This window comes from Trichomycterus rosablanca, chromosome 2 (genome assembly GCF_030014385.1).
Source record: "Trichomycterus rosablanca isolate fTriRos1 chromosome 2, fTriRos1.hap1, whole genome shotgun sequence".
Taxonomy (NCBI): Eukaryota; Metazoa; Chordata; class Actinopteri; order Siluriformes; family Trichomycteridae; genus Trichomycterus; species Trichomycterus rosablanca.
Window position 1 is genome coordinate 8878734 of NC_085989.1, and position 23431 is coordinate 8902164.

The 23431-nt window shown below is 42.7% G+C and overlaps 1 protein-coding gene and 1 long non-coding RNA gene across 8 annotated transcripts in view; one reads left to right on the plus strand and one right to left on the minus strand.

Annotated features, from left to right (window-relative positions):
- Positions 1-14249, plus strand: part of LOC134329647 (uncharacterized) — a 42265-nt gene extending 28016 nt beyond the window's left edge. Inside the window, exons 3-5 of one of the 2 annotated variants that reach the window (XR_010014898.1) lie at positions 2269-2349; positions 9750-9882; positions 13876-14249. This is a non-coding gene — a long non-coding RNA (uncharacterized LOC134329647). The remainder of the gene's footprint in view (positions 1-2268; positions 2350-9749; positions 9883-13875) is intronic. The other variant, XR_010014899.1, reaches the window with a different exon arrangement.
- Positions 14250-15374: 1125 nt separating this feature from the next.
- Positions 15375-23431, minus strand: part of cnot3b (CCR4-NOT transcription complex, subunit 3b) — a 39275-nt gene continuing 31218 nt past the window's right edge. For 4 of the 6 annotated variants that reach the window (XM_063010907.1, XM_063010916.1, XM_063010900.1 and 1 more), the window contains 6 exons: positions 23337-23405; positions 21122-21320; positions 20395-20527; positions 20187-20312; positions 16652-16722; positions 15375-15488 (listed from right to left, as the gene is read on the minus strand). In XM_063010907.1, the coding sequence (XP_062866977.1) occupies positions 15437-15488; positions 16652-16722; positions 20187-20312; positions 20395-20527; positions 21122-21320; positions 23337-23405 (650 nt within the window). In that variant the 3' untranslated portion in view covers positions 15375-15436. Of the gene's footprint in view, positions 16723-20186; positions 20313-20394; positions 20528-21121; positions 21321-23336; positions 23406-23431 lie in introns of all 6 variants that reach the window. The other 2 variants (XM_063010936.1, XM_063010926.1) reach the window with 2 other exon arrangements.

Here is a 23431-nt window from a genome sequence, read left to right on the forward strand (position 1 = left end):
TTCACCACATCCTTACACAACAAGAATGTAGGCCCGACTGATGCAACACACCGGCCTGCTAACACCAACGATTATTCCAATCAGAACACTAGAGAAAATAAAACATACACCGATCAGCCATAACATTAAAACCACCTTCTCGTTTCTACACTCAGTCCATTTTATCAGCTCCACTTACCATATAGGAGCACTTTCAAGTCCATCTGTTTCTCTGCATGCTTTGTTAGCCCCCTTTCACCCTGTTCTTCAATGGTCAGGACTCTCCCAGGACCACTACAGCGCAGGTATTATTTGGGTGGTGGATCATTCTCAGCACTTCAGTGACACTGACATTGTGCTGGTATGAGTGGATAAGACACAGCAGCGCTGATGGAGTTTTTAAACACCTCATTGTCACTGCTGGACTGAGAATAGTCCACCAACCAAAAATATCCAGGCAACAACGCCCCGTGGGCAGTGTCCTGTGTCAGAGACACTGATGAAGGTCTAGAAGATGACCAACTCAAACAGCAGCAATAGATGAGCTATCGTCTCTGACTTTACATCTACCAGGTGGACCAACTAGGTAGGAGTGTCTAATAGAGTGGACAGTGAGTGGACACGGTATTTAAAAACTCCAGCAGCGCTGCTGTGTCTGATCCACTCATACCAGCACAACACACACTAACACACCACCACCGTGTCAGTGTCACTACAGTGCTGAGAATGATCCAGTACCTAAATAATACCTGCTCTGTGGTGGTCCTGTGGGGGGTCCACATGGTAAGTTGAGATGATAAAATGGACAGTGAGTGTAGAAACAAGGAGGTGGTTTTAATGTTATGGCTGATCAGTGTACATTTCAAACTATATTGTTATATAACTGGTGTATGTACAAAAAAATGATGGTTCGTTTTGAGAGGAGTTGCAGAGATGAGTAAAGGTGGGGAGGAGGGGTGAAAAGAGGCACAGATGTGTAGTGACAAGGGGGTTGGCAGGCTGGAGACAAACCCCATGTGGTGAGGTGGGGGAGAAATGAAAGGAAGCGAAAGATAAGCATCCTTACAGCAGAATGCAGTGAAAGAATGAAAGACGACTGCCTAAATCCGCTCTAGTATTATTGTTATTGTTTAATAAATGTTATGTAGACGTTTTTAGGTTAATTTGTTCTTAATCTTGACCTGAAAATATGAGTACAATCTAATTTGAATTAAGCAACTGCATTTCAAGTGTAATAAAATGTTTGATATAAATGGTATTCTAATTTTTCATAAGAATATCCAGCAGTAATATGGTTTTGTTAATTATGTTTTAAGTTGATATACGTTTAGAAACCCTTAATCTGATTCTTAGCCGAACACAGTACCTTAACCGCTGAGCTACCACCGCCACTACGTCCCAAAACTATTGAAAGAATGAGGTGGTTATCTTAACACCTATGGTTTTGAATGTGAAGGTCAAGATCTGCCATTTGGTCACTGTTGGGCTGTTGTACATGTGTATACACTGATCAGCCATAACATTAAAACCACCACTCACTGTCCATTTTATCAGCTCCACTTGCCATATAGAAGCACTTTGTAGTTCTACAATTACTGACCGTTGTCCATATATTTCTCTACATACTTTTTTAGCCTGCTTTCACCCTGTTCTTCAATGGTCAGGACCACCACAGAGCAGGTATTATTTAGGTGGTGGATCATTCTCAGCACTGCAGTGACACTGATATGGTGGTGGTGTGTTAGCGTGTGTTGTGCTGGTACGAGTGGATCAGACACAGCAGCGCTGCTGGAGTTTTTAAATACCGTGTCCACTCACTGTCCACTCCTACCTAGTTGGTCCACCTTGTAGATGTAAAGTCAGAGACGATCGCTCATCTATTGCTGCTGTTTGACTTGATCATCTTCTAGACCTTCATCAGTGTTACAGGACGCTGCCCACGGGGTGTTGTTGGCTGGATATTTTTTTGGTTGGTGGACTATTCTCAGTCCAGCAGTGACACAGTGCTGCTGTGTCTGATCCACTCAAACCAGCACAACACACACTAACACACCACCACCGTGTCAGTGTCACTGCAGTGCTGAGAATCATCCACTATCCAAATAATACCTGCTCTGTGGGGGTCCTGACCATTGAAGAACAGCATGAAAGGGGGCTAACAAAGCATGCAGAGACACAGATGGACTACAGTCAGTAATTGTAGAAACAGGGAGGTATATATGACAAATAAAGGTATTCTTCTAAATACAAAAGCCAAATATTCATACTAAATATTTTTATTTCATTTAGAAACACTGGGCGCAAGGCAGAAACACCCTAAATCGGATGCCTATTCATCGCAGGGCTTTGACCCCCGACTTCCTTCCCCAGGTATGACCAATTCTGTCTTATAGACACCATGCTGCCTGATAGCACCGCTGAGATTCGAACCCTGATCTAACTGGTGGGCTTGCATAACAGACCGCTGCCACCCAAGCACCCAATATAATTCATAATTAATCATTTTCCTACAATCAGAGTTGATTATAGATGCACAGTAGGTACACTATATGGACGAAAGTATTGGGACACCACTTCTAATTACTGGATTCATGTGTTTCAGCAACAACAGTTGTGAACAGGTGTAATACATCAACTGTATTAAGGAAAATATATGCTTTCAACTTTGCAGCAACATTTAAGGGAAGGCCCTTTCCCATTCCAGCATGACTGTGCCCCTATGCACAAAACAAGGTCTATAAAGACACGAAGAAAAGCATGGTTTCAAGAAACTCCAGAGTCCTGACCTTAGCCCTGGGGGACAGTGGTAGCCTAGTGGGTAGAGCTATCAATTGAAAGGTTGAGAGTTTAAATCCCAGCTCTGCCACTCAACCACTGATGGGCCCTTGAGCAAGGCCCTTAATCCTCTCTGCTCCATGGGGCGCCGTATGATGACTGACCCTGTGCTCTGACCCCAGCTTCCAAACAAGCTGGGATATGCAAAGAAAGAATTTCATATATGACAAATTAAGGCATTCTTCTAGAATGAACTGGAACATCAATCGAGGCTTTCTTGACCAACATCAGTGCCCGACCACACATATGCTCTTTTGACTGAATGGGCACAAATTCCCACACACTGCTGTCTCAGAAGAGTGGCTGTTTTATAGAGGAAAAGATCACATAGAGGTCAGTCTATTTAATTGTACTATTTGTTTTTGAAATATGACGTCCAACAAGCTCTTGAAGAGGTGTCCAAATACTTTTGGCCATATACACCAAAGAGGCATAACATTATGACCACCTTCCTAATATTGTGTTGGTCCCCCTTTTGCTGCCAAAACAGCCCTGACCCATCAAGGCATGAACTCCACTAGACCCCTGAAGGTGTGCTGTGGTATCCGGCACCAAGATGTCAGCAGCAGATCCTTTAACTTTGTTAGTTGTGAGGTGGGGCCTCCGTGGATCGGACTTGTTTGTCCAGCACATCCCACAGATGCTCGATTGGATTGAGATCTGGGGAATTTGGAGGCCAGGTCAACACCTCAAACTCGTTGTTTTGCTCCTCAAACCGTTCCTGAACCATTTTTACTTTGTGGCAGGGCGCATTATCCAGCTGAAAGAGGCCACAGCCATCAGGGAATACAGTTTCCATGAAATGGTGTACATGGTCTGCAACAATGCTTAGGTAGGTGGTACGTGTCAAAGTAACATCCACATGGATGGCAGGACCCAAGATTTCCCAGCAAAACATTGCCCAAAGCATCACACTGCCTCCGCCTGGCCTTCTTCCCATAGTGCATCCTGGTGTCATGTGTTCCCCAGGTAAGCGACGCACACGCACCCGGCCATCCACGTGATGTAAAAGAAAACGTGATTCATCAGACCAGGCCACCTACTTCCATTGCTCCGTGGTCCAGTTCCGATGCTCACGTGCCCATTGTTGGCACTTTCGACAGTGGACAGGAGTCAGCATGGGCACCCTGACTGGTCTGCGACTATGCAGCCCCATACGCAACAAACTGTGATGCGCTGTGTATTCTGACACCTTTCTATCAGAACCAGCATTAACTTCTTCAGCTATTTAAGCTACAGTAGCTCGTCTGTTGGATCGGACCACACGGGCCAGCCTTCGCTCCCCGTGTGCATCAATGAGCCTTGGCCGCCCATGACCCTGTCACCGGTTTACCACTGTTCCTTCCTTGGACCATTTTTGATAGATACTGACCACTGCAGACTGGGAACACCCTACAAGAGCTGCAGTTTTGGAGATGATCAGACCCAGTCGTCTAGCCATCACAATTTGGCCCTTGTCAAACTCGCTCAAATCCTTAAGCTTGCCCATTTTGCCTGGTCGGTGTAGTATCTATTAAATAGGGCATATGCTGTGAAAACTGTGTGTGTGACTAGAAAAGCTTTTTTTTAGATCCATTCTAAGATGGCGAAACCTACTGTGAAGGGGATGGAGTCTAGGAGGCATTGTTTTTTGTACCTATGCATTGTTGGGGGGGGGGTTCAAAAAACAAACAGATTGCAGTACTTAGTAACCACTAGAAACAAGATTTTACCTCATGCAGGTTAGATTAAGATCATTTTAGAACCCTTTAACCTAGGGTTTAACTAATAAATAAATAAATAAATAAATAAATAGGACTGCACACGCTTTCCCTCATCCTTAGTATCTGATTAAGCAGGTCAGTAGACACCAGTGGTTGAAAAATGACAATGCAGTGAACAATCCTACAAAGTGGCTTCATCTGTGAACGTACCGAACCAAAACCCTGCGTTCTTTAGCATGTGCTTATGCATGGCGAAGTTATGCGCACACGCCACCAGCCAGCATTTGCAGCCAGCTTTTGCACAACACACATTATGTCATCTCTCAGTTTTTCCTGGTCAGAGTGTGGGCAGAAGCTGCTCTCGCGGGAAAACTCTGCAGCAGAGAAAGTGAGGGATGAGAATGAGATGGATGAGAAACAGACCGCTTTCGGTTCTTTTTTTGTCTTTTGACTTGTCCTTGGCTCATTAGTTTCTGTCCTCAGATCTGTCTTGGTCAATGGTCTCACCAGATGCTGATGGGCAAATAAAGCCTCTAATGTAAAAGGCATTACAGTGTTACCTTGAAACTCAACGTCAATTGAGTTTTAAGGTATTTTTTCCCATGAGGATGTATGGGAAACCCTGTTAATGCGTTCCATGGTCCCATGGACTTGCATATACACTGATCAGCCATAACATTAAATGCTCACTGTCCATTTTATCAGCTCCACTTACCATATAGGAGCACTTTGTAGTTCTACAATTACTGACTGTAGTCCATGTGTTTCTCTACATACTTTACTTTCAATGGTTAGGACCCCCACAGGACCACCACAGAGCAGGTATTATTTAGGTGGTGGATCATTCTCAGCACTGCAGTGACACTGACATGGTGCTGGTATGAGTGGATCAGACACAGCAGCGCTGCTGTAGTCCACTCACTGTCCACTCTATTAGACACTCCTACCTAGTTGGTCCACCTTGTAGATGTAAAGTCAGAGACGATCGCTCATCTATTGCTGCTGGTTGAGTTGGTCATCTTTGAGATCTTCATCAGTGGTCACAGGACGCTGCCCACAGGGCACTGTTGGCTGGATATTTTTGGTTGGTGGACTATTCTCAGTCCAACAGTGACAGTGAGGTGTTTAAAAACTCCAGCAGTGCTGCTGTGTCTGATCCGCTCATACCAGCGCAACACACACTAACACACCACCACCATGTCAGTGTCACTGCAGTGCTGAGAATGGTGGTCCTGACCATTGAAGAACAGCATAAAAAAGGTATATGCAGAGAAACAGATGTACTACAGTCTGTAATTGTAGAACTTTTGTAAACACGTTGAGTTTAAGGGTACAAATTTGTTGACGCAAGATTTTGAGTACCACTGTACTTCAAAAGCATGATGTGCTATTAGGTTATGTAACCATTCATTAAAGAACATCATTACATACATTAAAATGTATGTAATTAATAATTTAATAATTAAGTGACTAAGTTAAGTGTTTAATTAAGTACCGTCAGTGACAGCAATGACCAAACACCCAAACACAGTACATCTGTAGGTTTACAAGGGTTTTGTTGTGCTCCTTCTAATATTTTATTGTGTCATCCACATCCAACAGGTGTATATTTGATACTATGTATTTGTATGGTATGGCTGAACTCCAGTGGTAAACCTTGTATGGACATTTTGGAAGGAAGTTCAGTGAAAATTCCTCGATGTTCTGGTAGATTTTTACAATTTGTGACAAAGTATTAAATGATTGGAACGCATTGCGGACATTGAAGTTATCTTATAGGATGGTACATTAGTACATTAAATAGTTCGCAAAGGGCTAATCCACACCCCCTCCGACACGTGGGCAGCAATCCGTATGCATCTTATCACTCACACATTGACGAGTGTTGTGCCACCTAGCGTTGTGTACGGAGAGACACACCCTAAGAGCACTCTTTCCTCATCTCTGTCGAGGTCGTAATTGCACCAGTCATGAGAGAGAGACCCATATCCGACTTAGTCCTGCCCATCTGAACAACAGGCCAATCGTTGTTCATGTGGCCGCTCAGCCTAGCCGGCAAGGCAGAGCTGAGGTTCGATACGATGTATTCGAGATCCCAGCTCTGGTTGCAGCGTGTGTTTTTACCGCTGCGCCACCTGTGCTGAGCGGCATAGTTAAATATTATTTAACATACTATTTGCACCACTCTGGAACCTTGCAGTTACATTCTTGGATGGTTCTAGGAGCATTTAGCAGAAGCTTTTTTAATCCAAAGCCACTTGCAGTACTGTGACAGTATATTGTCTAAGCAATTGAGGGTTAAGGGTCTTGCTCAAGGGCCCAACAGTGGCAACCTGGCAGTGGTGGGGCTTAAATCAGCAACCTTTAAATTACTCGTCCAATACCTTACCTGCTACACTACTAGGACCTAGCAGTTTCAGTACCATTCTAATTAAAGGTTTTAATAATTCAAACATTTGGGGAAGCTTTTAGTAATGTTTTGGGATGGTTCAGAACATGTTCTGATAACCTTTAAGTAAACTGAACCTTTCAGGGGAAACCTGACATTTGTGTTCTAGTAACATTTATGCTGGGAACCATTTAAAATCCTTGCAGTAACATTCAAGGATAGTTTGTAAAACGTTCTCTTAATGTTCTGGTAACCTTTAAATGACTGGAAACCTTATAGGTATCTTGGAGTAACATTGAGATGGTTTACATGGTTTCCCCCAACCAATCAATAAGTAAGCTTTAAATAATTAATGTAAAATCTGGGATTGTTCAGGAAACATTGTTCTAGTACATTTTGAATCATTAGGTTTTGTACCGGAACATTGGAGTAAGATTGTGGGGTTGGTTAAAAGAACATTTTTCCAAAGTTTTTTTATCTGGATTTTGATCCTGTTTCACTTTTAAACTTGTGTTACAGCTTGAGGTTCTGAGAAACTGTAAGAATCAGCTTTTCCAAGAGAGTCTAAATCACTTATTGTTAAAAAAAAGCTTAATGTGACTTAATGTATTAAAAGAACGACATAGAAACACTAAACCTCTCCTAATTATTACTGCTTATAACATCTCTCTACTAATTAAGAAGCATAAGAAAACAAAGAAGTTTAGGTAAAGAGCAGGTTTTATTGTATTTTTATATTAATTTTTAACTGTTTTCAATTGTATTTCAGTGTTTTATATTATATTTGTGTTAGTTTCAGTGTGCAAGTGTTAAAAACAACCCCATTATTTTACATTTGCATAAAATATATGCAGATCCACGGGACCATGGAACACATTAACAGGTTTTTAATACATCTCTATGGGAAAAATACCTTCAAACTCAACGCCACTCCCAGAACCAATTACCATTGAGTTTCAAGGTTGGTTTCAAGAGCATTTCCTTAACATTCTGCTATATCGTAACTCAAGTAATTAACACCTAGGAACCTTGAAGCTACATTTTAAGATAATATGGTTCCAAAAATAAGGAAACCATAGTCTAACATTAGGGATACGTTTAGCAAAATACTCTACACCGATCAGCCATAACATTAAAACCACCTCCTTGTTTCCACACTCACTACAGTCCATTTGATCAGCTCCACTTACCATATAGAAGCACTTTGTAGTTCTACAATTACTGACTGTAGTCCATCTGTTTCTCTGCATGCTTTGTTAGCCCCCTTTCATGCTGTTCTTCAATGGTCAGGACCCCCACAGGACCACTACTATACTGTGTGTTGTGCTGGTATGCGTGGATCAGACCCAGCAAACACCTCACTGTCACTGCTGGACCGAGAACAGTCCACCAACCAAAAACATCCAGCCAACAGCGCAGCATCCTGTGACCACTGATGAAGGTCTAGAAGATGACCACCTCAAACAGCAGCAATAGACGAGCGATCGCCTCTGACTTTACATCTACGAGGTGGACAAACTAGGTAGGAGTGTCTAATAGAGTGGACAGTGAGTGTGTCTGATCCACTCATACCAGCACAACACACACTAACACACCACCACCATGTCAGTGTCGCCTGCAGTGCTGAGAATCATCCACCACCTCAATAATACCCACTCTGTGGTGGTCCTGTGGGAAGAACAGGGTGAAAGCAGGCTAAAAAAAAGTGTGTAGAGAAATAGATGGACTACAGTGAGTGTAGAAACAAGGAGGTGGATGTAATGTTATGGCTGATCTGTGTATCTCTCTATGTGATCAAGCAGAACAGACATGAGATCCACGTCAGGTTCTTCTCAAAACATACAAAAAAAAAGCTCAGTCAGATGTCGAATGTTAATGTAAAGCGGGAGCGTGAAATGAGAAGAGACAGAAAACAGAAAGGTGAGAGAGTGAAGAAGGATGGAGCAGGCCATGAAAAACAAAATGGTACTGCGGGGGCCATCACATGTTCACCCATCTTTAGGTACCAGCTTGCATCTCTTGCATCTTTTTTTTCTTTTACAAAGCCAGTTTGGTAACCTGTTATGGCAACAAGTCTTTTGTCAGGAAGGGAAAAATAGTCATAAGCAGTCATAAGCACTATGAAACATTGTGTATAGTTATAGTGGAATAAATGTAAGTGTAACAGCAGTAGGTTCCACATGTTATTGCATTAAGTGATGAATGAAATATTGCAAGGTGTTATGTGACTGGTATTAAATGGAAGGCACATGTATGAAGCCTGAGGGCTGAAACTGGTGGCACTGGGAGAAGATATTAGCATTCATGAGGCGGTGTGCTGTGTGTGCACCAGGAGAGCTCAGTGCAAAATGCACACAAACCAAATATTAATGAAAATGAACTGCGTTTTTAAGTCTTTGGTGTTTTATTGTTAGTTCTGTGCTCTGCTTTGTAAATAAATACATTAAAAAAAAAAACATGCTCAAGCAGTAATAGCAAAAACAAAGCATGTCAGAGCCGTCACTGCAGTACTATGCTGCAGGGAGAAGAAAATGAATGCTGTTTACCTGCTTGTGGAGGGCTGTAGTCCCTAAACCAGCTCGCTTTAGCTTCAGAAGATCCGTTTTTCACCATGTTGGAGAATATACTTATTTTAGGACAAAAGAGCCGAGCGTTCATATCTTCCTCTGCAGAGTCAAAGCAAGCATCATTACCGAGAGAGACATAACCTCTCACTTGGAGCTAATGTGGCAATGAACGCAGCATCGAGTCACCACAGGAAAAACGCTGAGGAGGAAAAAAATGGTTATATAGTTAAACCAGATTAACCCCAGCGTTTTAATTATTCATTCCCTTTTCCCCAGTTTCCCAGTTTCTCTTCCAGCGTCCCGTTCGAGTCTCAATAGCAGCGTGGAGTCGGATCCGAGTGGAAAAAATGGCTGGATTCGATTCGCAGGGTGCAGCATCGTCAGTCAGTCAGGATGAGGTGCACATGCGGTGAGCGCTTTAATGCCGGATTGGAGAGTGCTAATGACCTCAGTCCTCAGTGCTGCCACTTCCATCCACTCATACTGCTTTGTTTAGGACCGACAGCGTGTGTACTTCAGCTCCGGCTTCGTGGGATTCGAAAACGAACCACTCGAACTAATTTGGACCATCTGGTTATTAGTAAAAACAGACCCGGTTATTCCGAACATGCGGTCATTTTAATTAACCAGGAATCGAGGGATTGTGCGAACGCGGCATTCCTTATGAAACGCGCTCTTGTAACACAAAACTCTAATTTACCTGGTTTACACCCATGGTTTAGATTACAGGTGGTTAAGGGGAAGGTCTGACCCTCCTGATTAATACTTGGACTCAGGTGGGGGAACTACAACCTGAGATAGTTCATTTCATTTGTTAATAAACGTCCATTCCTGCATTTCAGTCCTGCAACACATTCCAAAACAAGTTGGGACAGTAAAGCATTTACCACTTTGTAATGATGTCATTCCTTTTCACCACACTTAAAAGACATTTTGGCATTGAGGATACCAAGCGATTTAGTGTTTCAGGTTTTATTTAGTCTCGTTCTTCCTGCAAACACGTCTTAAGATGTGCAACAGTACGGGGTCGTCGTTTACTGACTGTAGTCCGTCTGTTTCTCTGCATGCTTTGTTAGCCCACTTTCATGCTGTTCTTCAATGGTCAGAACTCTTTCAGGATCACTACAGAGCAGGTATTATTGAGGTGGTGGGTCATTCTCAGCACTGCAGTAACACTGACATGGTGGTGGTGTGTTAGTGTGTGTTGTGCTGGTATGAGTGGATCAGACACAGCAGCATTGCTGGAGTTTTTAAACACCTCACTGTCGAAAACCAACCAACCAAAAATATATCCAGCCAACAGCGCCCCGTGGGCAGCGTCCTGAGAGCACTGACGAAGGTCTAGAAGATGACCAACTCAAACACTAGCAATAGATGAGCGATCGTCTCTGATTTTACATCTACAAGGTGGACCAACTAGGTAGGAGTGTCTAATAGAGTGGACAGTGAGTGGACATAGTATTTAAAAACTCCAGCAGCACTGCTGTGTCTGATCCACTCATACCAGCACAACACACACTAACACTAAGAATGATCCACCACCTAAATAATACCTGCTCTGGTGGGGGAACTACAACCTGAGATAGTTGATTTCATTTATTAATAAACATCCATTCCTGCATTTCAGTCCTGCAACACATTCCAAAACAAGTTGGGACAGTAAAGCATTTACCACTTTGTAATGTTGCTGCTCCTTTTCATCACACTTAAAAGACATTTTGGCACCGAGGATACCAAGTGATTTAGTGTTTTAGATTTAATTTTGTCTCATTCTTCCTGCAAACACGTCTTAAGATGTGTAACAGTACGGGGTCGTCGTTGTTGCATTTTCCGTTTAAAAATTCTCCACACATTCTCTATTGCGGAATGCAGGACTGCAGGCAGGTCAGTCCAGTACCCGTACCCTCTTGCTCCGCAGCCATGCCTTTGTAATGTGTGCAGCATGTGGTTTTGCATTGTCTTGTTGAAAAATGCATGGACGTACCTGGAAAAGATGTCGTCTTAAAGGCAGCACATGTTGCTCTAAGATCTCAATGTACTTTTCTGCATTAATGCTGCCATCACATAAGTGTTAATGACCTTAGCCAAGGGCACTGACACAGCCCCATACCATGACAGACCCTGGATTTTGGACTTGTTGCTGATAACAGTCTGGATGATCCTTTTCGTCTTTGGTCTGGTGCACACGACGTCCATTTTTTTCCAAAATGGAAATGCTGATTCATCTGACCACAATACATGTTTCCACTGTGTGATGGTCCAGCCTAGATGCCTCAGAGCCCAGAGAAGTCGACGCCATGGTTATATCAGCTATTGTTGAGTGGTGGTTCTTGATGCAGTGCCATCTGAGGGATCAAAGATCACGGGTGTTCAGCTTAAGCTTGCCCCCTTGGCCTTTACGCACTGAAATTCCTCCTGATTCCTTAAATCGTTTAATGATATTATGCACTGTAGAGGGAGAAATATGCAAATCCCTTCCAATCTTTCTTTGAGGTTCATTGTTTTTAAACATTTAAATAATTTTCTCACACATTTGTTGATAAACTGGAGATCCTCTGATCATCTTTGCTCATCAAAGACTCAGCCTTACCTGGATGCTGCTTTTGTACCAAACCATGATTACAATCACCTGTTGACATCACTTGTTTGGAATCACATCATTATTTAGTTTTTTCCTGAAATGCAGGAATGAATGTTTATTAATAAATGAAATGAAGTTGAGCAGATAAAACATGAAATATCTCAGGTTAATTCTGTCTGCAATCAAATAAAAGTCAAAGTAAATGTAAGGAACACTGCATTTTTATTTTATTTGCATTTTCCATACTGTCCCAACTTTTTCTGATTTGGGGTTGTACTAAAAGTGCTTCCAATTTTGTCCGAACAGTACATGGAAGGCTCTTAAAGACATGATTTGATAAGTGTCATTGAGGAACACCAATGGCTTGCACAGAGCCCTGATCCTAACCCCCATTACTCTGTAAATATTAACACATTTTAACACATCTGACCACATCACATTTCTATCATCCTTGGGTACATCTAAGATGAGCTCAGGTCAAGACAACCACGCACCAATTCTACATAGAATTGATTTATGGATTTCTCTTTGCATAATAGAGTATCATGTTGCATTTGTTGATGTAGTAGTGGGCTGTTAGAAGTAACTAGAGTATCAGGTCACATTTGTTGATGCAGCGGCAGACTTTTAAGTAACCACAGTTTTACTCCAGAGCCCATTTAGCTATATTTATCCCAGCAGCCTGTCAGTTCCTCATCCAGTGCTATCTGAGGACTCAAAGATAATGCACAATCATCAGTGGTCTCCATTCTTGATTTACATGGACTGAATCATTTCAATGTTAATTATTGTAGATGGTGAAACACCTGAATTATTTGCAGCACTATTTGCAGTACAATTGTCTCATGAAGTGGTGAGCCTTTTTTATATACCCAATCATAATACCCTTACCTGTTACTTATTCACCATGATTGTGACTGTTTTAACAGTGTTTTGAGTGTGTTGCAGGCATCAAATTCAAATTTTGTGCCGCTCAGGTGGTGCAGCGGTAAAAGTATTCTAGCACACCTGGGCTGGGCGGCTGCATGAACAACGATTGGCTGTTTTTCATAGGGTTAGGGGTAAAAAAAAGTCGGCCCATGCTGGCTGGCTGATGGCGCCTGCACAGGGCTGAGGAATAATGCCGATGGGGGTGTGGCCCTCCGTACACTGTGCCCGTCGGTGTATGAACTTGACTCATGCAGGTGAAAAATGCAGTCTGTACTGACTGTACGTGCCGGAGGGGGCGTATGTCAGTTGAGAGGCGTCCTCAGTTAGCGGTGAAGGCTCGAATCAGTATAGAGGACGCAGTCAGGGTAATTGGACACGACTAGATTAGGGGAGAAATTTTGGGGAAAAAAGTGGAAAATTTTTTTATTTTATTTCTACATCTGTCAGTTAAATAAACGTTCAAGAGAGCTTTTTTGGAAATGGGGTTTGTAATTTTAGTCTTTCCCCATTTACAGTACATAATATTGTGAAAAGATTCAGGAGTGCATGTGCTTAACTGGCCTGTCTGTAGCCTGTCTGGCCTGTCTAAAGCCCCTAGAAAATCTTTGGCAAGCTTAAAAAAAAAGCAGTTGCAGCACGAAAGCCATCAAACCTCAATGAGCTGGAAGATTTTTCGTTAGAGGAATGGGTGAAGATTCTACAGGAGAGGTGTCGGAAGCTTGTTAGCACCTAACAAATTCACTTATTAGTGGTTATCTACGCATACTGAGGCTGGGTGTTGAATAATTGTGCACATGGACATTTCTCAAGAGAACTAGATCGTCTTCATTTAAAAAAAAAAAAAATCTATATTTTTATTTATGCATTTTCTCCTTTTTTTCTCCCTTTTAGCGCATCCAATTGCCCAATTCCTCCGACACGTGGGCAGCATACCGTATGCATCTTATCACCTACACTTTGACGAGTGCAGTGCAGCTCAGCGTTGTGTACGGAGAGACACACCCTGCATGCGCCATCAATCAGCCAGCAGAGGTCGTAATTGCACCAGTCATAAGAGAGAGACTCCATACAGCTTAGTCCAGCCCATATCTGAACAACAGGCCAATTCGTTGTTCATGTGGTTGCTCAGCCTTAGCCGGCAGGCACAGCTGAGATTCGATACGATGTATTCAAGATCCCAGCTCTGATTCCAGAGTGTGTTTTTACCACTGAGCCACCTGAGCTGCCAGATCGTCTTTATTTTAACTCAAAATTGCCTGCATGTATCAATAAATTTCCTTTTTTGTTTACTGAGACGACTTCTTGTGAGGGAATTACCTCCCCTGAAAAAACGCTGTTTTCTCACACACACACCGCTTCACAGGCTGTTTTTATGTGTTCAGCAGATAGTCACCTAATTTGTAGTACTGTAAACAAAAACAATAGAATCAAAATGCAGTGATGTGCATGATATTAAATAAACACTTTTAATTATCTGCCGTTGAAATAGGAAAACTCGAGCCGTGTGCTGTGCCTAAATTCCATTTATCAGTTTTCCTGTTAGCCTAAATCGAATTCTAAGAAAAGGGTAATTCAAGGTCAGCCTTATTTTTAGTTTCTAATCCACACCCTGACTCAGGAGAAATGGCATTTCGTTCAATCGTCAGCCTAGTAGTGAATGATAATGTCATTAAAGCAAACTTAAATAAAAACATGCTTAATAAGCATGTGTGAGGCAGAGATGGGGATGTGCTGGTATGAGTGGATCAGACACAGCAGCGCTACTGGAGTTTTTAAACACCTCACTGTCAGTGCTGGACTGAGAATAGTCCACCAACCTAAAATATCCAGCCAACAGCACCTTTGGGCAGCATCCTGTTACCACTGATGAAGGTCTAGAAGATGACCGACTCAAACAGCAGCAATAGATGAGCGATCGTCTCTGACTTTACATGTAAAAGGTGGACCAACTAGGTAGGAGTGTCTAATAGAGTGGACACGATATTTAACAACTCTAGCAGCGCTGCGTTGTCTGATCCACTCATACCAGCACAACACACCACCACCACCATGTCTGTAATTGCAGGCTGAGAATGATCCACCACCTAAATAATACCTGCTCCGTGGTGGTCCTGTGAGGGTCCTGACCACTGAAGAACAGAATGAAAGGGGGGTAACAAAGCATGCAGAGAAACAGATGGACTACAGTCAGTAATTGTAGAACTACAAAGTGCTTCTATATGGTAAGTGGAGCTGATGAAATGGACAGTGAGTGTAGAAACAAGGAGGTGGTTTTAATGTTATGGCTGATCTGTGTATATAAGTAAAGGCACTAAGTAAAACTTGACTCGGACTCGTATTTTGTAACATTTTCCCTTTTACGAATGCAAAATACACCTATACGCATAGCATATTTGAAAAGTAATTTCTTTATTAATATTTTACAATCCTTTACTTCATTTTACTGTATTGTTTAATGTACTGGTGTTGAACTCAAGTCCTCTTTGCAGTCGTCATTCTCCATGCTGTTCAGTTCATAAAAGGGAAACAAAGACATGAGGTGGAAGAACTTTCTGTACATCACGGTTTCCAGTTAGGGAAAAAAAAAATTCACATTTTAATTCTCATCCGTACAGTACGCTCGCCAAACGAGGCAAATCTAACAAAACTATGGCAAAATATGGCACACGGATTCTCAAGAAACCACAATCGAAGGATTTAAATCGAACATAATTGATGGATTTTAACTCTCTTTTATGAGTTCAAAAATAAAGCATCTGCGATGGCACTCCAAACATTGGAGAATTTCAGATTGGGAAAGGTTTGTAAAATGAAACAGATTGCTTAGGTATACGTGGGGAACGTAGTGGGGCCGATTATGCCCTTGATGAGACTGTAGTGATGTCTAAAAAGCAGTCGGAGCACCAATTCTACCCATCCTGAACACATATGTTTTTACTAAGCCAGTCAAAATAAAGGCTTTGTGTGATGCTTGCTCAATTCTGATGTGTACATGTACGATCCATAGCGAGTTGACCTATTATGTACATAACTCTAGGTTCTAATTTTAGTGCTGGTGCTTTTTATTTGTTCTTTCTTATTCGTTCTACATGCACATGGCAGTGTCATTAAATGTTAAAAACTGGAGCGCAGATTTAAATGAATTTTAATTAGAAATGCTGACCATGTTGTTATGGTACAGGGAGAAAGGAAACTGACTTGGCATTGCTGATGGCTGCAGTTGGACAAATCAAACACATGTCAGTTGGTTCATTTAGCTTTGAAATGGAAAGTCAATCTGATCTTCCACAACTGCTTATTTACTGTGCTGATATTGTGGGTATGTGCATCATACACCACTGCTTATGTGCTCTTAGTGATTTTATCTGACTGACCTGTTTGTTCTAAAGGACTGAATTTCAACCTCTTTGGCTAAAAGAAAATAACAAACCAAATCTGTAAAGTAACAAATTAGAATATGTATTGGGAATATGAATTTTGTAGGTAGTGGGAGAAGCTCCAAAGGCAATATGCACCAACGAGACATAAAACAGCCTCGAAATAGCATCAGAGTCGTCGTCCCCCCACCCACGTGTGTGTGTGAGTGCAGATTTTGTCCAGGAATGTCAACAGTAGTCTGCAGTTCTTATTGTCCGTCTGTCACTGGAGGTCCCGGTCCTCGAGGTACCTGTACTCAAACGTGAAGCCTTCTTTCTTCCTCTGGCCCCACTTCTCATAGTCGAAGTAAATGTATGTTCCCTGTGGCACAAGAAAGAAACGACAAACAATTCTTCACTGATTTGCTTTTCTTCTATTTTATTTATGTATTTTCTCCCCATTTTAGCGTAGTCAATTTGTCTTCCGCTGCTGGGGGATCCCCGATTGCAGTCGAGGTGGTTATATTGCTGCTCACGCCTCCTCTGACCCGCATGCAGCCCTTAGAGGAACCCTTTTTCACCTATGCACTCTGCACAGGCACCTCTCTATCTGCCATTCAGGATCCTTACACAGCGTTTGAAGACCCCACCCACATAGTCCGGTCATCCCGCCCTAGCAGAACCGTGTCTGCTGCAGGCAATGACAATTATGCCTGCTAGATTGTGCCCAGCCGACCGGTGGTAACGCCGAGTTTCGAACCGAGGATTTCAGAATCTCAGTGCTGGTGGGCTAGCGGAATATCCCGCTGCGCCACCTGGGTGTCTAGATTTGCTTTTTTTAAATATCAAAGTTTTAAAAATGTGTCTTCAGGGTTGCTCCATTTTTAGTAACTTGAAAAGAAAAAGCCCCCCTAATCTAGTCGTATCCAATTACCCTGACTCTACCGATACAACCCTCCACTGCTGACTGAAGAGCCTCGCAATTGACACACGCCCCCTCCGACACGTGTGCAGTACCGACTGCATCTTTTCACCTGCCCGAGGCGAGTTCGTATGCGGATCAGCCTTGTGCATGGAGAGCCACACCCTGTTCAGCATTATTCCTCAGCTCTGTGCAGGCGGCATCAATCAGCCAGCAGGGGTCATAATTGCATCAGTTATGAGGAGTCCCTATCTGGATGAACAACAGCCAAACGTTGTTCATGTAGCCGCCCAGTCGGATGGCAGAGCTGAGATTTGATACGATGTATTTGAAATCCCAGCTCTGGTGTGTTAGCATGTTTTGCCGCTGCGCCACCTGAGCTTTCTGAATGCATTCCATTGTTGCTCATAGTTCTCCTAATGATGGACTCATGAACATTAGCCAAGGCGACAGAGGGCTTTAGTTGCTTAGAAGTTACCCTGGTTTCATTTGTGACCATCGTGTTCATTGTGATTTTTGTTGGTCGACTACACCTGGGGAAGGTAACAATGGTCTCGAGTTTCCTCAGTTTGTACACAACCTGACTATGAATAGGTGAAGTCTAAATTCTTTAGAGGTGGTTTTGGAACCCTTTTTACTCGTCATACCATGACACACTTCCACAAATGTGAACTACTGGGTGTAAACAGTTAACAACTAAATATGGACAAAGCAAGCACCGTATGTAGATTATATTCCTCATCTGAGATCTAGAATGCTTCTTTCCATGACAGACCAGCAGGTAAAGCAGGAAATACTTCTGTATTTTCTTTAAGAATGATGATCAACACAATGTTTTTATTGAATCCCGAGTGGCCTCCTTTTTTCGTAACCTTTATTCTAGATTGAGTGATTTTAGCTGCTTTGCGTTGGTGGCTTTTTAGCTTGCTGAGCAAATGTTCTAAAGAAATTTGAAGTGGCTCGGAAGTGGGAGGAGTGGGATGAACACACCGATGACTCATTGGCGATCGGATGACGGTAAAAAAAGGTTAAAATGTTTATTCAGGAAGAACAAAGGTGTATTGATCCATAAATATACAAGCCCTATTTGGAAACAATGACGTGCACCTACATCTGGCCTGGACCACCTGCACCTGGTCATAGACTCTCATTTACCATATAGAAGCACTTTGTAGTTCTACAATTACTGACTGTAGTCCATCTGTTTCTCTGCATGCTTTGTTAGCCCCCTTTCATGCTGTTCTTCAATGGTCAGGACCCCCCACAGGACCACTACAGAGCAGGTATTATTTAGGTGGTGGATGATTCTCAGCACTGCAGTGACACTGACACGGTGGTGGTGTGTTAGTGTGTGTTGTGCTGGTATAAGTGAATAAGACACAGCAATGCTCAGTCACTGCTGGACTGAAAATAGTCCACCAAACAAAAATATATCCAGCCAGCAGCACTCCGTGGGCGGCACCCTGTGACCACTGATGAAGGTCTGGAAGATGACCAACTCAAACAGCAGCAATAGATAAGCGATCCTTTCTGACTTTACATTTACAAGGTGGACCAGGTAGGAGTGTCTAAGAGTGGACACGGTATTTAAAAACTCCAGCAGGACTGCTGTGTCTGATCCACTCATACCAGCACAACACACACCACCACCATGTCAGTGTCACTGCAGTGCTGAGAATGATCCACCACCTAAATAATATCTGCTCTGAGGTGGTCCTGTAGGGTCCTGACCATTGAAGAAGAGGGTGAAAACAGGCTAAAGAAAGCATGCAGAGGAACAGATGGACTACAGTCAGTAATTGTAGAACTTCAAAGTGCTTCTTTATGATAAGTGGAGCTGATAAAATGGACAGTGAGTGTAGAAACAAGGAGGTGGTTTTAATGTTATGCCTGATCAGTGTGTGTGTTAATGGTGTCCAACACCATTAACCTGATAGATCAATGTTTGTAGTAGAAATGCTATTTCTGCATAGCAAAAAATTCACTTGAAAGTGTAGTAGAGTAATTTTTTGTGCTTTATTCACTTTTTAAAAAATCACTGCAATTTTTTTTAACACCACTGTATATATATATATATATATATATATATATATATATATATATATATATATATGTAATGTTTATTAATTTTCTTAATTAACTTTTAGCGTGTCCAATTGCGTCACACTTCCTCTGCACTAATGCCGATCCCCGCTCTGATTGAGGAGAACAAAGCTAACCGACGCACCCTCCGACACGTGGGCAGCAGCCGTATGCATTTTGTCACCTACACTTGACGAGTGCAATGCGGATCAGCACCGTGTATGGAGAGACACACCCTGATCAACGTCTCTGTGCAGGCGCCATCAATCAGCCAGCAGAGGTCGTAGTTGCATTAGTTATGACAGAGTCCCTATCCGGCTTAATATCCCATTCCCTATATGAACAACGGGCCAATCGTTGTTCATGTGGCTGCTCAGCCCAGCATGTGTTTTACCTGTATTTAAAAACATTAGGATTGCTGTGTCCTGACCTACCGGTTGTACTGTATATTAAGGTTAAGGCCCTACCTAATTCACGGACCGTGAAACGAGCCTTTACATGTGTAATATGAAATTTCTTTAAAATTGAAACTTTAGGGTGAGTGTTTAGCATTTAGTTAATTAATCTGCACTATGAGGCGGTCCTAGCAATCCTACGGCAATTTAGTTAGCAATCGGTTAGTCAAAATGTCCAAGATGTCAAAGTCTAAAGCAGCTAAAAACACTCCTCGGGTAAGCGAGTTTGGAAAACTCCCAACCTATTCTGTGGATGCAGAGGGGACAGAGCCTCGCACCGTCGCTGGATGTTTTAGGTTTACATTCAACCGTTAAGGTAGGCTGTGCTGTGTATTGTATTGTAGCTTCCATTTATTCCATCATAATACAAGCCTATATGAGTCTCACCTGTTCAAACTCATCAGTGATGGTCTTCGGCTCTTCGTGTCTCTGAAACCACATCATATACTTTGTGTGGAATCTCCAGGACTGCTTTTTTAAGGCTTTGGCTGCTAGATACTGAGCCTTCGTACCCTAGTGACAGAAAAAGATTAGTTCAATTACAGTGCATTTCCAAGCCAACCAGGAAACTTTACACAGTTGCGTCTGATGGTACCTCAAGGTAGTAAAAGATGAAGAAGAGGGTCTCTGTGGATAACCTCTGGTAGAACTCTACCGAGTCTGAGTGTGGTGGTGGCATCTGGTGATGAAAAGGCAATGTGGGACAGGGGTTCCTCATCAGGTACTGCCTGTTTGGGAGAGACAAAAGGATTCAGTCAGCACACCATCTCTCAACATATTAAATATGAGAACAGCATGTTGATTTGTGCCCATGTGGTAAAGAGCATCTGTAAAGTCAGGCAGCGTTGCTGGAGAAATTTTGGCTACATTCATGACAGGACAGGTAATTACTGGTTACACAAGATTCATCAGTCCAATTCATCTCATTTGCATGTTTTTGGACTGTGGGAGGAAACCAAAGCTCTCGGAGGAAACCCACGCAGACACGAGGAGAACATGCAAACTCCACATAGAAAGGACCCAGACCGCTCTACCTACATAACGTAATACATTATGTAGGTTGTCCTGTCCTCAACCTGCTGAACCGTTTTGGGATGAACTGGAATCGCAAGCCGGGGCTTCTCGTCCAACATCAGTGCCTGATCACAGATCCCCACATACCCACTTAGAAATCTTATGACACGCCTTCTTAGAAGGGTATAATAATGCCCATGAGTTTTGGAAAAATATGCCTAAGAAGCTCCTGGTCAGGTGTCCAGAATCCATGCCTACATCTTGTAAGGTGGTTGTGTGTGTAAGACCAAACGGCAAGCTGTGTGTACCTGATTCTCTCCGAGTCGGACGGGTGGGGCATGTGTGTCCAGGCTGACTCCTGCATGGCTTGCTGGTAGAGATGGTCTTTGGAGAGGGGGACTGGACCAAGAGGACACACACCCAGTGACGGAGGGATGTTCACCTCTGATAGAGAAGGCTGAGGAATTGCAGGGGGACCTGAGGGAGCTGTGGAGCTGGGAAAAATATCTAGAGGAAAATAAATAGAGAAAATAAGAAAAGAGGATCAAAAAACGACATATAGAGGGAAGGAAAATAGCAGTAGAACAACAAAACCCAGAAAAACAAACACAAAATAGTAATTAGCATAAGAAAAGGAAAGGATTAGTGTGAGATTAATGTGCTTAGTGTGTGCCCACAGGACCAATATTAACCCAATTAGAAAGCTATCACAGACTGAATTTCCTAGGGGCTTGAACAATACATAAACTGTTCCGTGAAACCAGCTCACTCCTGCACAAACGACTACGGCACAATTAATCAGGTTTTAAAGGTGAACCCAAGTAATGCTTTTCCAATTAATACATTTAAAATCGAGCTAATTGGCTAATGTTTGGTGGTTTGGTCGAGAATTTGGCCATTTGGCTGCATTTTGTGGTGTCTACACTAACATTCATGAACTTAATGGTACTAACGAGGGGGCATAAGTGTTTCCGTTTTTTGTTTGTTTGTTTATTTATGCATTTTCTCCCCTTTTTCTCCCTTTTTGCGCGTCCAATTGCCCGACTGCATCATGCTTCCTCTCCACAAATCCCGATCCCCGCTCTGATCGAGGAGAACGAAGCTAACCCACGGCCCCTCCGACACGTGGGCAGCAGCCGTATGCATTCTGTCACCTACACTTTGACGAGTGCAACGCGGATCAGCACTGTGTACGGAGAGACACACCCTGAGAGCACTCTTTTCCCATCTCTGTGCAGGCATAAAGAGGCTCACATTAGTTATGAGAGAGACCCTATCGTGGCTTCAATATCCCACCCCTATCTGAACAACAGGCCAATCATCGTTCATGCGGCAGGCAGAGCTGAGACTTGATACGATGTATTCGAGATCCCAGCTCTGGTTCCAGCGTGTGATTTTACCGCTGCGCCACCTGAGTCAACCAACAGCTTGTTTGACTGGACACAGCATCGAACTATTGGCATAATGGGAATCATTGATTACACATATCTACCTGACGTTTTTAATTCATGTAGCATTTAAGTGCCTCACATTTACTGGTTAATCTGCACTGAGGCAGTCCTGGCAATCCTACGGCAATTCAGTTAGCAATCGGTTAGTCAAAATGTCCAAGATGTTGAAGTCTAAAGCAGCTAAAAACTCTACTCAGGTAACTGAGTTTGGAAAACTCCCAACCAATTCTTTGGATGCAGGGGGGGGGTTTCTGTCAAAACACGGACAAGAATTTTCATCTTTGGATGTTCTAGGTTTACATTCGACCATTAAGGTAACTGTGCTGTGTATTGTAGCTTCCATTTATTCTATAATTTAATTTAAGTGTTATTTAATGACCGCTGTAGAATGTGGCAGTTTTCTGTAAAAAACTTGTGAAATCTTAGTAGGGTCCTATACATAACCATCTGGACTTATTCTCCCTCAGAAGCAGGGTTTGCAGAAGCTTTTCCTCACAACCTTGGCATAAGAACACTGTTCCATGTACTTTTTAGAGGTGGGGTCAAACTACTCATATTTGCTTGAATACAGAGACGTCATCAGCTACAGTTAATCGCTAACGATGAATTATTAAACCATACCACAAAGTGTTTAAGACGTACATATGCAAGTCAGATTGGGGCACAAAATAGAGCAGAATTCAAACGGTGCTTTCCGTTAGGACTAGGGCTGGTCCATTTCGGGTTTAACGACGTTTTATTGTTTTGAGTTAGATTTAGGCAGCTACAGGAAGGCAGTAGCAGACAGGTGATGTGGGAGAACTTGGGCGGGTAAAAGTCTAATGTACGGCTGCGTTTTATCAGTGAAATGGTTTCAGTTTCCACCTAGACTTTGGAGCTGGAGGCTTTTAGTATTGTTAGTACTGGTACAGTTAGAAACCCCTTTAAACCATCAGAAATCACTCGAAAGAGTCTGGCACCTTGTGTATGTGTTCATAACATGGCATTCACAGAGATCAAGCACCCAAATGTTAGTAAAGTTATGTGGGTTAGACAGCTAGATAGAACGTTAGAACCAGTAAGCATTAATTACTATCTTTAGTCGCAGTTCCTCTTATGATAGCACCATGGTCTTCAAAGCAAGCAAGCAAGCTGCTCGTGTCTGTAAGTAAGTCCAGTGTTACTACA